At 35.9% G+C, this 15,587-nt stretch overlaps 1 protein-coding gene across 4 annotated transcripts in view; it reads left to right on the top strand.

Annotated features, from left to right (window-relative positions):
- Window positions 1-15,587, top strand: part of CARMIL1 (capping protein regulator and myosin 1 linker 1) — a 159,099-nt gene that overhangs the window by 61,462 nt on the left and 82,050 nt on the right. For all 4 annotated transcript variants that reach the window (XM_072411585.1, XM_072411586.1, XM_072411584.1 and 1 more), the window contains exons 5-11: window positions 3,132-3,253; window positions 5,528-5,625; window positions 5,793-5,863; window positions 6,900-6,973; window positions 11,577-11,652; window positions 11,772-11,860; window positions 13,687-13,781. In XM_072411585.1, the coding sequence (XP_072267686.1) occupies window positions 3,132-3,253; window positions 5,528-5,625; window positions 5,793-5,863; window positions 6,900-6,973; window positions 11,577-11,652; window positions 11,772-11,860; window positions 13,687-13,781 (625 nt within the window). The remainder of the gene's footprint in view (window positions 1-3,131; window positions 3,254-5,527; window positions 5,626-5,792; window positions 5,864-6,899; window positions 6,974-11,576; window positions 11,653-11,771; window positions 11,861-13,686; window positions 13,782-15,587) is intronic.

The raw sequence follows: 15,587 nt of genomic DNA, 5'->3' as shown, positions 1-15,587 counted from the left end.
ACATTTCAGCTTCCAGATCCCTTAAACATGAAAACAACAAACGGGGATATGAAAACCAATTTCCTGCATGCAGTAGAGCCAGACAGTGTTACATTTATTTGCCATCCAAATCCATATCTGTACAGTCAGATAAATATTGATTACAGCTACCCTCTGATGTGTAGCTGGGTTGTCATGGATGTTTTATTCCTTGTTTAATTATTTAGATTGTATTTAATCTGTGTGAATATAACACCCAAATTATTCCTTGATCTGCATGCATATAAATGTAATAGTTGGATCATTAGCTTTTCTTGCCAGGAGCATAGCATGTAATAATACTGCTACCGTAGTAGTTTAGCATGCATTTTATTAGGTATTGCATGTCAAAGGTTATATTAGATATATTATAAAATATTACTACTTCAAGATCTGTATTTCAATGAGTGCCTCAAATTCGGTTTTTGACAAACACATTTCACATTTTCTTTAAACAGAATCTTCTTTGCCATATACCATATAAGACAACACTTTTCTTTATAAATATGGAATTTGGTGATGGTAAATGCAGACCAAGGGAATATGTTTCTTGAAGACAACATCAAATAAATTGACACTCCTGACAGCATTAAAGCCTGTATTATAGTGTAAAGCAGGGAGCATCTCCTATACATTATTCTTTAATTACATCTCTAGGGATCTTCTGTGTGATATATGAACCATCTGAAGAGCCCAAAGCACTCAAAGCTTTCCTTTGTCAGTGATCTATGTATGTGTAATATGGCTTAAAATCTTTCTCCATGGTGTTTGGGATCTAGTCAAGTTGTAAAAAAAAATACACTTAAGGGGGTAACGTGTGTGATGTAATATATTTGTTACAATTACTCTATTTTCTTCTTTTTTAGCATGTGTGTATATATATATATATATATATATATATATATATATATATGTATATATGTACTAAAATGTACTATAATGTGTCATATCCTGGTGCAACCAGTCATATTGATATTGATAATGAGGATGATTATTAATATAGAAGTGACTCCTCTCAATGCATAGGTGTACCTAGGTGATAAAGTGACCACATTACTGCCCTAATGGCTTCAAATCACAGTTCCTTGCATTCTCTCCCTGTATTTATTCAAATATTTTTCTCTAGTTCTTGTTTCTACCACGTTTTCTTATTTTTTCATTTCTAAACCATTGTGAAAAAACACTGAAAATCTGAATTCTGCTTAATTCACACATACAAATTTAAATATATATGAACCAGTCCTTTTTCTAAAAAAAAAAAAAAATATATGTTTGGGTGCAAGTTGGGTTGAGGTCTCATTTTTTGAGGTTAAGATGTTTTGGGGCCTTCTTGAAAGGTATTGACTAAAGTTGACTTCTAGGAGATATTGTTTTAAGTCCTATTGTCACACTTACCTCTTGCCCCTCAGTGCCCCCCACACTTACCCCTGCTAAAGTGCAGACGTGTCCCTCCTGTGCATGCGTGCAGTTCTGACTTTGGGCATGCCTACGCTAGCAAGTTTTATCAGCTTTGCCGATCAATCAGGAAAAAGCCTCTTAATCACCCCTGGCTATTTAGCTAGCTCACACACTGCACTCTGTGTTCGTGCAACGTGTCTCCATTGTACCGAGCTCCTAGTTCTGTGAGCTAGTTCCTGTTCACCTGGTGCTTTAATTCAGTGTTTCCTTTGTCCAGCTATCCCCCTACGTTAACCCCTCGTTGTCCAGTCTGTTTGTTCCCAGCCATTTGTCCTTTGCTGTTCCAGTGTTCCTGTCTGTCTGTGGATATCCATGATCCCTGTGCCTCCTGATGCTTCCAGTATCTCCTGTGTTCCCTGTGCCCGCAGTGGCCCCTGTGACGCAGTGGCCCCTGTGTCACCAGTGCCTGGCTCCTGGATCCCTGGCAATTGACCCCTGGCGTGTGAGCTGACCTCTCTTGCTTGCTGCCTGCCTCGACCCCCGCTTTCCTCGACTATTCTTCTGCTTTGTGATTTGGTACTGTGTTTTGTCCACCTTCGTGTGTCCAAGGACCGCAACCTGGCAGTAACCAGCGGCACAACATTTTCACCATCAGAGGCTCTGGAGAAAACCTGGGTGCTGCTTAAACTTTGCGCCTTGGCCCTTTACAGGGCTCACACCACCTCCGTGCAAGCCATAGCGCCCCCTAGTGGTCATGTCTTGCCGTGCGTGACACCTTTAAGACCAGTTGTAAATGATAACTGCTTTCTTGGTATAGCCTTTTGGGAGGAGCACCATTTTAAATGTATTATTTTCTAAAATACTAGTACTTGAGTTTTTATACTTGCAGTGGAAAACCGTACTGTTGGCCGATTTTGAGTGCAAAGCAAACTGCTGTGTGCCTGGGAGCTGCAACACGGGTTAACATGTTCATGTGCAGTTTCATAGTCCAGTTCTTTCTTTAGTGTAAAAAAAAAAGCAATCTTGCAAACAAAAATGTATTGTCTTTTGTAAATACACCACAATCCTCCACAGCTGTGTACACAAAATGGTTCCAGAACGCTGTCATTCACTAAAATAGGAGCAGTTGGGACCATATTTTAACCTGTGGCAGAATTCTGTAGTCAAGTGCAGGTCTAAAATGGCGCACACCATTGCACGTGAAAACAATGAAACATAGTTTGGGTAGAGCTCACCTTAGATGTGCAAATACTTTGAACACTGAGTACTGTCAGGGATGGCTATTGTTGGGACATTTAGGGTATTCTGAGAAAGAAACATCCAGATAAATTTAAAGCAAATTGTGTTTTTCTACATATTACTGCTGTGTTTATACATACCCTCTTAATGACTCCATTTAAAAATATGTAAACTGACCAACATAGTCTGCATATTACTGTAAAATGCTACTGGTGCTTTATAATGGAATAATAATAATTTTTATATTATGCTAACATAAGAATGCAAACATTGTATAAAGAGCATATACAGAGACCACTGGAATGAAAGTCCTTTGTACAATACTTACATTCCAATCTCCCTTGTGAAAAAATGCAATAAACTTGAATGCATCTGTTTTTTGGCCAGCATGTTCAATATTACTGCAGTTATTTCTTGTATGCTCTGAAATAAACCCTATTGTACTGTGCTTGCTCACTTTAAAATCTGTCTTTCAGTTGGCAGTGGAAACAGAAAAGTACAACATACCCATGAAAATGGCTTCTTCGGAAGACGTAAATGAGGTGATGGCACACATTGGCACATGTCTTCGAAAGATATTCCCAGGACTGTCACCTGTGTAGGTACCAATATACAAAGCTGATAAATCAGTAAAGATTGTCTTGATGAAAATATTGGCATGCATTTTTTAGGGAGAAACTAGAATGGTTTCAGGCCAATATTTATTATATTTAATACCCTGTCTCTGACTGAAAATTAGAAATGGTTGTCTGAAGTAGTGGTAGTGAAACACACAAGCCACTGTTCTGTCTCATTCAATCTTTGTGTGGATAAATTAATCTTTAGCTACTGAGCTCTAAAAAAAAAAAAAAAGCAGAAGTGGAAAATGTGAATTGGAGCCTAAAACTCCACATGCTTTCTGGCTATGAAAATTCAAAATATTTTTGTGTGAAATGTATTTATTTAAATAAATATATTTATCTATTAGTTTTAGTTTTGCATGTAAGCCATAATTTAAAGAATGGCTAAAGAATTAATTCCCAGATTTCTTACTGCAGCCTAGGCACTGACCATTTTCCCCAGTAGTTTCTCTGCAGTAATAGCTATTCCTGTACAATGCTGGGTCGGAATGTTAAAGCCCAGCTCAGGAAAATAATACTTATCTTGTGTCTCTTGGAAGCATTAAGGCAAACTTAAAAACTGTACTACATCCATTTGGAAACACGATTGCTAGATGGGCCCATAATCCAATGGCATTTTCAGGTTTGATATTTATACATGCTATCAGAAAAAAAACCAACACAACCTCACTTCAGAGTGTTACTTTTATTTGTCTGCAAAGACAGAAAACTTTTTTTAGCTGTGTCAGCCTTTTTACCTTTGTAATTAGATTGCAAGCATATGCAAATGAGTTTGCCTTAAAGTCTTTCTGCCAACTGATTCATAATCTAATTTGCATAAATGTTCTTTACACCCTGTGAAAGATATTCTCCAGCTCTTGTCTTTAGCATAGATAAGGGACTGCTGTTAAATTGTTCATTTCACATTATACTATTATATATTTAGCATTGCATCTAAAGTTCTATATATATATATATATATATATATATATATATATATATATATAGCAATAGAAATGATAAATAATACGGTAACATTGCTTAGGTGGACAGTCTGACAGGAGGTAATGCAGTGAGTTCTGCAGCCAGCTGTCTGTCCTGTCTTACTGTGCAGGGAGAACCGCTGCTTTTTGCACCAGCATGTCAGGGAAGATATTAATTTTGCTTCTATATTAGCTGACAGCTCCTAGGTTCTGTTGAAGAAGATAGTTAGGAACAAGAACAAGCTGCTGTTGTATAACAGCTCTATTATAGTAAATATGTGTGTTTTTGTTGAATGATGGATTTACTTAAAAAAATGGATTGGATGGAAATGGTAGCCATAGATACTAGATAGATAACAAAAATATTTTTTGGGATGTTAGTATTCTGTATCCTAATCTGCAGCTTGCTGTTAATAAATGCCTGCAGTAGTAATAACGTGGCATTAAAGGCTTGTGCAGGAAAAAATATATTGCAGGAAATGATCATAAAAAATTGGTTTTATTTGTCGTATTGGTTTACCCACTCCCAGTAATATTTGCCTAATTGTATTTGCATGTGTTTTACTTGAAAGTGCAGGTTTTGGGTACAGAACAGTCATATTATTATACCAGGTATTTAATAAACAAATTTTATTGAGAAGTGGCTCGTCTAATAATATAATTCACTTTCAGTTGCTGTATATTGGTGTTCATTTAACCTCTGATGGTATTTCCCCTGGTTTTGCACTTAATATCTGGCCTACAAATTCTCATTTGCTTTTACTCACACTTTTTTATTTCATTTAAATTGTTTAATTTTATTGCTTATTAATATGAGCTGTGATAGTTACACTTGTTAGCAGGTAAAAACTCCAGTGCAGAAGCACCACTACAGAGTGAACAAAATCAATGAACAGAAAAACAGACCCCTAGCCTACTGATAGGATAGTCAAGGAGCAGCAGCATAGTAATGGGGTTGTGATTTTGCCCACACCCTGCTTAGTCTGCTCTCTTATCTTATCAGCATGTTTCCTGAAAGCATATGTACTGCAGCTGAGCATAACTGACTTCTAGCGCTGCCCTCCTCCTCACTGATATCAGTGACTAGGGATTGCAGATGGTTTATATCTAGTTGAAATCAGATACATACACTAGCTATTTTTGAAATACATTATTTTAGGATCAATGATAGCATTATAATTAATTTATGAGGTTCAACTTTAATTTGTTTCATGAATTTTGCTTGCAGATTGGACATACACTGTGATATTCTAAAATGTAATTAGTGTAATATTTTTATGTTTATTTTAGAAAAATTATGAAGAAAGTTACCATGGAGCCAGCAGACAGACTGGCAAATCTGCAAGCTCTGTGGGATAGCCAGACAGTGACAGAAGTCGGCCCATGTGGTATGCAACAAACACAGCAATTAACAACTACTGAACAAATTAATTGTCAACAAAGATTTCTTTTGCAAGAAAGGGAAACAGTATCTTGTAGCTGCAAGGGAAGGGGAGCAATATGGTGAACCTTAGCAGCAATACTTAATAACATGTCTCATTAATCTTTTCACTAGGTGGTTTTTCACAAATGTATGCCTGTGTCTGTGACTGGCTCGGGATGCCCTACAGAGAAGAAGTACAGTGGGTACGTTCCTGAGTTTAAATTGTTATAAGTTTCAGTATCGAGATTTTCTTGATATTCTATGGTATATTATTTTTAATACAATTTCTTCTTTCTGGGACTTTTTTGGTGCTTCTGCATCAATATATACAACTGTTTCATAAAAATTTACATTATGTATTCATTTACAAATTTAAAAAACTAACATTATAAAACCTTGAGCTTCTATACATAGATTCAATTTATGCACATAATTAAATTTCTTGAGATCATGTCATCTGTATATTCGATACTTTTACATTTTAAATTTTGATTGATCTTAACATGTTTCACCTGAAGGCTTCCGACATATCGTATCCACAATCTATATCGAAGTTGCAATCTGTATCCAAAGACAGATTGTTTTTCCTTTTTGTTTGCATGAAAATTCTTACCTATTTAATGTACAGCGCTGGGTAATATATTAGCGCTATATGAATCCTGTTTATTATTATTAATAATAATAATAATAATAATAATAATAATAATAATGATATGTGCAAATTAGGTGAATGCTCAGGTAAAATTTCGCTCAAATTCAAAGACTGTGAATCCAGCACCCCACTGTTAATTAGTCACCTTTAGTGAACCATCACGATAATGGTCAGAACACAGTACAACAATTCAATATTTTACTTCCATGAAGTCCAACGCTACATCGAAGTGTGAACATTAACCACCTTCAATAGCTTTAGTAAGGATAAATGATAGATGTCCTGAACTTCATCCTAGCCAGTGACCTGAGATACATTTCCATTCTTCTTCCTAATTCTCACTACTGATTTCTTCTATTGTTGATTCTCTAGGAACACAGGGACCACTGCACACTATTCATAGGATGGCATTTACTGACAGTTACAAGTATTGCACGGCCCACAAATACAACTTTTATATTTTAAAATTACATGGGTCTGTTATAATAGGAAGTACACATGATAGAGTGCTTTTCATAAATTATTTTTAATGTGTCCATAAACCATCAGTACAGCAATGAAAATAACATTTTCTATTATTTTTCAAGGATGTTGATACTATATACCTAACGCAAGATACAAGGGAGCTAAACCTGCAAGACTTTAGTCATCTGGACCATAGGTAAGGTCACTGCTTTATGTGTGTCATATAAATATGGTATTGTATCTAGTATAGTTATTAATTATCTATTTACTGTGGTGTAACAGCAGAACAAGGTGTCTTATAGCAAAATGTTGATGCTTCAGCGGCCTCTTATAGTGGTACCCAGTAGTGTCACCTTTGTATTGTCAGTAATTCTTACATATTTACCTAAATTAAAAACAAGTAACAGAAAAGCTGTCAGCTTAGTCAGTTTATTACTAGGGATTACTATGCACTGTAAGTATTTCTTTCATCCTGTCCCTAAACTATATGAGTGTGGAGTGGTTACAAAAATTTGCATAGGTGCTCAACAAAACCATTTTGTACATCAAAAATCCAAGTAGAGACAAGACAAGACATTCATGACACTTCATCACCAAAAAAAAAAAAATGTTTATGACGTTTCGGTGAGGCACTGCTTAAGGAAAGGTAAGCTGGGTCTTACCAAAATATCACATACTAATAACATTTTTGAAATCGTAAATGTTCATTTTTTTTTTTGGGGGGGGGGGTTATTTCCTTATTGCTTTCACAAGGTCAAGTTTTGACATGACCTGTTGACTGTTAGCATATGAAGTAAGACATTGCCCATCAGATGCTGATCCTGTGTTTGGCAATGAGTACTGTGTTGGCTGATCACCAACTTACAAATCAGCCATTGTGCTTAGTTTCTTGATGGTTCCTCTCCAATCTCATGCTAGTGTGTTGAGCCAGCCAGCAGCCTGCTTTATTAGTTTCTATTGAATCTGCTGTTCTTTTAAATCTTGTCATTTCAGCATGTTTACAGAGATCTTCTAAACTGTTTTTCCTCTTCAAGAAAGTGGTTTCTTTATTCCTATAACACTAAATATAGCAGCAAAACAGTTCAGTTTTCCCTTAATGGAATTTATTCAGAGGTACCTTCTAGTGGACAATGCACATTTTACCAGGTTTTTAGTTGTAAAAAAGGGAGCAAAACTCCAGGCCTGCCATTTGATAAAAAAAATAGTAAAAAGCTTGCTAGGGTTGCACAGTATTTTGATTTAAAATCAGCAGTTTTAAAGTTACTAAATTTGTCCAAAATAAAGTTGTTTATTGGCTACTCTAATAGATGGCTGCTTAGGTATCAATCACTGCTTTATGGAAAACAGGGAGCAAGTGACCATGTGTGCCCCAGTGGATGAGGGTAGAAGCGGCCACCTTATGGTGTCTGCTATGCTGCATTTCTGTTAGTTTGACAAGTATGGAAGTGTTCAGGTGTATTGAAGGTGTATCTAATGTCATTATTTCTATCTATTTTTTTTTTGGTAATCCTGTCCTGCAATGACCCTGTCAAAGTCCAGAACACAACTTAATTGAAATACTGTGGCAGGACCGTATTTTTACTTTTTGGAATGCCCGCAAAACCTAATGTTGTAAATAAAATTGGGCCAAAATTCCACTGCAACAATGTGGGAGACTTATAAAGTCATACAGAAAATTATTATTTATAATAAGTTATTGCTGCTAAAAGTAGTCATACAAGCTATTGAGTCATAGGGTGTACATGTTACTTCTTTATTTTGGCTTCATTTTTGTTATTAAATACTAACAAAGTAGAATCTGTTGTGTGTTGTTTTACACTTGTGGGTATAATTAAACATTTCTAGAACCTGCTAAGGACCAGACACTTTTTTGTATAATATCCTTATATGTAAAACCTTCAGAGTCAAAGTGGGTTTAACTTGTTTTACATATGGTTTGTAACTTACTCACCCAGTTGTTTCAGTGTTCACCCATGGGCTATTTGTACAGTTGCTCAACCTATTCTTGGCACTCCAAGGTTTCCCTTGCATACTACGTATGAAGATAAAGCTACTTTAGGGTTCATACAAATAAGGACTGAAACAAGGGGATTGGCAGGTAGTTATGTTACTAAACGATTATGCCCTAATGTCAGTCTGAAATATTAATCTTAACCAGTAGCTTCATAAATATGCTTACATTTAGTAAAACTGTTTGATGCTACTCTGTGAATAAATATATACAGGTAGTCCCTGGGTTACATAGATAACGAGATAAGGACTGTAGGTTTGTTCTTAAGTTGAATTTGTATGTAAGTCAGAACAAGTACATTATTTTAATAAATGCAGTTAGGACAGATGTTTGTCTCAACATATTATTAGGCAGTGTGGTGTCCGTTACTGTATTAAATCCTCACTGTGTGTTAATCGCCAACAAAGCAAAAAAAAAAAAAACTTTATGGAGCCTAGACATTCATTGTGTCTGATTTAATAAAGCACTGCAAGGCTGGAGAGGATACATGTTCTTCAGTGAACCTGGGTGATCCAGAAAACCTGGAATGGATCTGGTACAGGATTTAAAACATTTGCTAAAAAAATAGCAAATGACTTTAAAAAAATCTATTTCTAGGTTTGCTGGATCACCCAGCTTTACTGAAGAAAGTGTATCCTCTCCAGCCTTGGAGAGCTGTAATAAATCAGGCCCATTAACTTCTGGGAAAAGCTGTGCTTTATTATACAAAAAGAGTTTGTCTTGGTCATTAAAGAGGTACCACATGATACAGATCAGCTCAGCTCCTAGGATCACCCACAAGCTCAGCTTGTGGTTAGCAAAAGATTTCTTTTAAAAGTCATGCAAACCGCCCCCCTATGAAGCCTCCGTCCTGCACACAAGGGAGCAGGGAAGCTCCGTTCGTCTAGGACTTGTCCGTATGTCGGATGTCCTTAACCCGGGGACTACCTGTATTATTATTGTAAAATGAGTTTCTGGAGATCCCTTTTTGGGATGGGAGGTGACAGTTGAGGAACTTGTGGCTGGTAAATCAGCCTTGAAATCCAGTTTATATTACTAACCTCATTAAAACAAGATTGCAAGTAAGGTCAGGGGAAACACCTTGTTTATGTAAACCTTCTAGTGGTGGCACAAGTCCTAGGGTAGTTTACAATATTTAGCTTGTGTGACAGGCTAATTATATGTCTTGTTACTAGTATAACAAGTTAACAAGCTTCGAAATGAAAAACCATCCCTAAAGCACTCCTTAATTAGGATAGGTCATTTAAAAAGGGAGTCTCTTTTATTGAAGCGAAGATATTTACATTATCATATCTGCAGGGTTAAGGATCATCCTTTTATAGGCTGTGATCGTGTGATGACAAGCTATAGTGGCAAATAAAAAAAAACCTTTGCGTAACAATTCTTAATAGGCGTGTTAGGTTTTCTAACTTGTGCTTCAAACTATTAAACAGTAAATCCACATCCTATGATATCCTGTATTTCTAAACAAGCTTTCACAATAATCCCTGTATTTATTAAGCTGTTTGGTTCCTATTCTGGCCTATTCTGATACTTGTACTTTGGACAAATGAAAACCCTCTTTCACTCGAATTACTAGGCCCATCATTTGACATCCATAAATTTAAAAGATAAAAGAGCCGGCATAAACCCTAACCTTTGTGCCTGTACAACCATGGCAATAAAAAGTCTAGCTTGCTGCTGAAGCTGCTGTGTAGCTTTTGTTGTACTGCCTCATAGGAGGAGGAATAGAATTGTAGAGGGGAAGATGTAATTTAAAAATGATGGTTGTCATTTATTTTTCACCTTCAGATGGTGTTTTTCTTTTCCAGAATCAAAAAGCCAGAAATGTTTCTCAAAGATTTTGAAAACTGATTTTAAAGGTCTGTGTCTAGATAGGTAAAGCTACAAGCTTGTTAGCGATCTTTGTTATCCTTACTTTAGTACTCACCAGAGATACCTACACAGCCAATAAAGCCAAAAAACCTAACAAAGATACATCGGATTCCAAAACCAAGGATAAGGATAAAAACCCCCAGAACCGGCTACTGTATAAATATAATAGCAGGTTCCCTTTTATATATATATCACATTCCTTATATAAAAATCCAGGTGTAGAATCTTGGGGGGTTCAATTTACTAAAAGCATTTGTCCTTGTTGGACATAAGTTAAGAAACTGGGTTTAAACTTTTTATCCCTGACCATTTTTTTTAAGTAAAGAATCTTAAAAAAGGGAAGAGAACAAAAACACCCAGAATGGATTATTATTGCTTTTTTATGAAAGTTGAGAGCTAGAGATAGGTATTTGGTTACTTACTGTATTTCTAGGGTAGCATAATACTCCTCAGCAAGTGGTGGATAAAAGCTAGTTGTTGATATCTAACTATTACTTTTCACAGTAACCAACCTTCATACATTACTGTAGGTACTAACTTTGCAAAGAAAATATTCAGACATTAGTATCATACAGGTAATATTATATTTGATAAATCAAATGGTGTTGTCTCACACAGAAGCAAGTGACAATTATGATAAATTTGACATTAAATTGTATTTGACATGTTACAGCTCCAAATAAATGCTATGTTGATAAAAGGTTTTTTTAACCATATGGGAAAGCAGACGATGGCTTACACAGGTTTACACTTGAAAATGACATTTGGCTGATTTAACCTTTCAGATATCTTGAAACAACTTTTTCATAAAATTGCAAATGTGTTTTGCTTGCAGTTGTTCTATAAATATGTATAGTTTCTTATTGTGTTCATCTCCTGCAATATTGTACTCAGTTTGTATATTTCTCTACAGAGATTTGATACCTATTGTCGCAGCTTTAGAGTACAATCAATGGTTTACAAAGTTGTCATCGAAAGATCTGAAACTGGTAAGTAAAATATTTCTATACCTTTTACTACACATCTCCCTTCAATGTTTTATTCATATTGTATATCTGCTTTGTTTATTGTTATGTGAGCTAATCTGCCGTAACTTTTTTTTTTCTAGTCTAATGATGTTTGTGATCAGATTCTGCGTGTGGTTAGCAGGTCTAGTCGATTAGAAGAGCTGGTTTTAGAAAATGCTGGACTCAGATTGTAAGTGTATATACAATAATATAAAAAAAAAATAAGTGTGTTAGTCATTTTAATATGTCGAGGAATCTTTAAAATTAGTTCTGTTATTATAAAACAAATAAAGTGACCAAGTCAGTTCCGGATAATAAAAAAACATAAACAAACTTTACCCTATCTAGTTTAAAACCTTGGAGCCAGAGATTTTCTAAAATGGACACTTGGCTTTTGCTTATGAAGTCAAGCACTTTTGTGCACCTTGTGCATTATGGTAACCCACAATGACCAATAATTAAGGAGTGGGCATGCCAGTGTTTTTATCTGACTCATCATTTCCTTGGTAAGGGGCACTGAATTTCAGAGACCTTTAGTAAGTCTAGTGTTGTTTAAAAATACATGTGAAAAGGGTACTATGTTTCATGTATGGTGGGAATGCATTTTGACTATACTATTTAGTTACCTACTACGCAGCTTCCCAAACACACCCTGCGTCTATTATCTCCTGGCAGCCAGATCTACTCTAGTGAGAGCCTGGCAGACTTTGGTCCTGTCCTTGACACGTATCACCCCCAACTGGATCATGGTCAATGATAGACTGAGATACACAATCCAAACCAACCTAGTGCTCCTTGACAATATCTGTGATATTGTTCACGTTTCTGTGTACTGTTACTCTGTCCTTTAGGTTTGGATTGTACCCCCCCCCCCTCCTTTTTTATGTTCTTTATTTACATTCTTTCTCCTTTTCCTAATTCTAATTCTGTTGATTGTATACTGTATACCCATTATTTATAATGTAATGATTTCTTACCAATGTGTATTGAGTTAATTGACATGAAAACCAATAAAAATTATTCAAATATAAAAATACACGTGGCTTCTTCTGTACTTGGCCAGTTAGTTCTGTTTTATACAGGTAGCGAAACTGAGTTGTTGAGGACCGCATTACTTCACTTTTGCATGTGTGAAGTTAACATTTAAAAACATGCCTGAGGACAAATTTGAGAAACATTAAGTGCTTATCTGAAAGTGATGATTTGATTAACTTGGTGTTCTATAGTTCCATGAAATATTTAGATTCTTACTCTAGTACATACCGTATGTGTAAATCAGGCAGTAGCTTTCTGAACAGTTGCAAATATAACAACTAGCCTCAAAAAGGGTCTGTTTGAAATAACTCAAAGTAAGATGGCAGATCTGCAAAGGGAATCTGGATTAGTATTGCAAAATCACTGTGGAGTACTGATAAAAAAGAATCACACATTCCATATGTGATAAGCAAACATGGCTTCCCAAAAGGTCTATAAGGGACAATTTACATATTTCCATTTTACTGCATAAAAACGCGATTCTTAACTATTCATCTCTGTGGCTAGTTCACATCTATGTGCTAAAATCTAGTTCATTTTTAAAATGTATTTTGCATTTATTCCCATCTTAGGAAGGCCATCCTAATAAATGGTAAATGCATAAAAATACATTCAGTTACTCAGTTTTTATTTCTTGCATTTTCTTTTGCACTGTGAAAAAAAAACAATATTGTTGATCCTTCCACTTCACATTGCATAGGAAATGAACCAAAAATACCTGTATTAAAGGCACAAAAAGGCACAAAGGCATAAACAAAATGTATGTTTTATGTAGTGTTCACATACGCCAGTGTTTTATTTGTACCTTGCAGACTGTCATGTGTTTGTCCATCAGGATGCTTTTTCCAGGGCAAGTCAAAAATTATGTTATTATATATCAAATTAGTCTATCAGCAAAAAGCTGTGAGCCGGGCATGACACATTAGACCCCAAGACAGATCATTACAATGTTTTACCTCTTTTTTTTTTTTCTGCACACAGAGATTTTGCACAGAAGTTGTCCAGTGCCCTTGCAAACAATCCAAACTCAGGACTTCATACTATAAACCTTGCAAGCAACCCTCTAGAGGATAGAGGTACAGTAATTGAGTTTTTCATTTTCCTATATGTGATAAGGGGATTTGTGCTCATTCTTTTGGCTTTGACTCTGTAATAGAGTATCCTGCTTCATTTAATTGTATTGTAAATATGTTGTTCATGCATGAGTGATAATTCTTTTTTGAACTCGCACAGAGATTGCCTTATATGCTTCTTCAGACACAGAAGCTTAGAATTAGGTTTCACTGAGACTGATGGCTTAAGTTTTTTTAATGGCCTGTTTTACCATTAGCCTCAGTTTACACACACTGAAAATAAGAAGAGCTTCAGATAAAACGAGAAATTTTTAATCCATACTTAAAGCTGAACTACAGACAAGCAGTTAAATAAAAAATTATCAAACATACGTGAAATATTACAAATGATTGTAGTTTTTAAGCCACAGACTGCGTGTCCATTCGATGGACTCTAAAACTAACAGTTAGGCAGTAGTTCTAGTCTAGAATCAATCACAGCCTGGTTGGCCAGGAAAAAGGGAGAAGGTACCAGTGCAAATGTATACCTCCACTCTTGCCCCTGACCTACCCTCATCATTAGGGGGTCCCATTGTTGAAGGACAAGGCCTTTTTCACACGTCTGACTCTCCAGAAATGATGTAGATTTAGAGTTATCCTGGTAAGTAATGAAGTAAAAAAAACACATAAAAGACTTTATTTGCTTGTAACCCTTACTGAGAAAAGACCAACGCTACAAAATGTTCCTGGTTGAGGAAGTTAATATCCATTGGCCCCTTGTTATTCCCCACAAGGAGGGCCCTGCCTATCAGCATTGAGACTTCCTATCAGCGATTCCTGCTCTCCATGGTGTACCATACCAGATACCAGGGTCTCTTTACTACAAAAAGAATCTGTAGATTTGTTGTGGGAGCTTATCGTGGAATTTGGAAGCTCCCTTTAATATTGGGGCAACCAGATATTCGTACCCTCAGTAAAGGAATGAGTACAGGAATGCATTGGTTCCTGTTACCAATTCCCAGGAGGGGTAAAATAAATAAACACCTACGTACTGTATTAAAATGATTGCATTCTAATGATAATGCTGACACATACATTATTCATATTTACAGAAGTAAATGCACTACCAATCATGCCATCCCCAGATGTAACCCATTGTCTTATCATTTCACCCACTATTACCCCTTACACTCTCTTTGATACATTTACCTGCAGAAATACTGCAGAGATTTTTATAGACTCTATGAACATATTTCCACAGCTAGGTATTATTTAACATTAGAAGTCTGGGCTGAGAAAAAAACCAAAACCAAAACTACACAGGCTTTAAAACTGTAACTTCAAGAAATTTTAAAAACTCTGCTTGCAGTGGGAGACAATAAATAGGCTAAATTCTTTAAGAGGTAGTAATAATTACTAACCCTACCTCTCATTCCTGCAGACCCTGCAGCTTCTTCTCTTCTGTTTTCAGTGATGCAGTTGCAGTCTTTGATGACATCCCCTACAATTTAGGAGCAATAATCCTGCATTGTAAGTGAGGATTTGGAGGGCCATCCCTATACAAAGCAAGTGAGCAAAGATTTGCTTTAAAGTGTTGCTAATCCCTCCTACAAGAAAATAATATGGACAGATTTGGGTACCACTGCTAGGTCTGTGTAAAAATGCTATATGATACTTTTTTTGGATTACTTTTTAATCTAAAACAACCATTTTTGAAGAATACATCAATAATCTTTAGCCAATGTAGTGAGACTGTTTAATAGGCATTATTTACCAGAGGCAAAAACAAACATTTACAGCACAAACAAAGCCTTATTTTTCTCATACTGT

This window comes from Pyxicephalus adspersus, chromosome 5, assembly GCF_032062135.1.
Source record: "Pyxicephalus adspersus chromosome 5, UCB_Pads_2.0, whole genome shotgun sequence".
Classification (NCBI taxonomy): Eukaryota; Metazoa; Chordata; class Amphibia; order Anura; family Pyxicephalidae; genus Pyxicephalus; species Pyxicephalus adspersus.
Note: the sequence above shows the minus strand (reverse complement) of the source record. Positions and strands in the feature narration are given on the sequence as shown.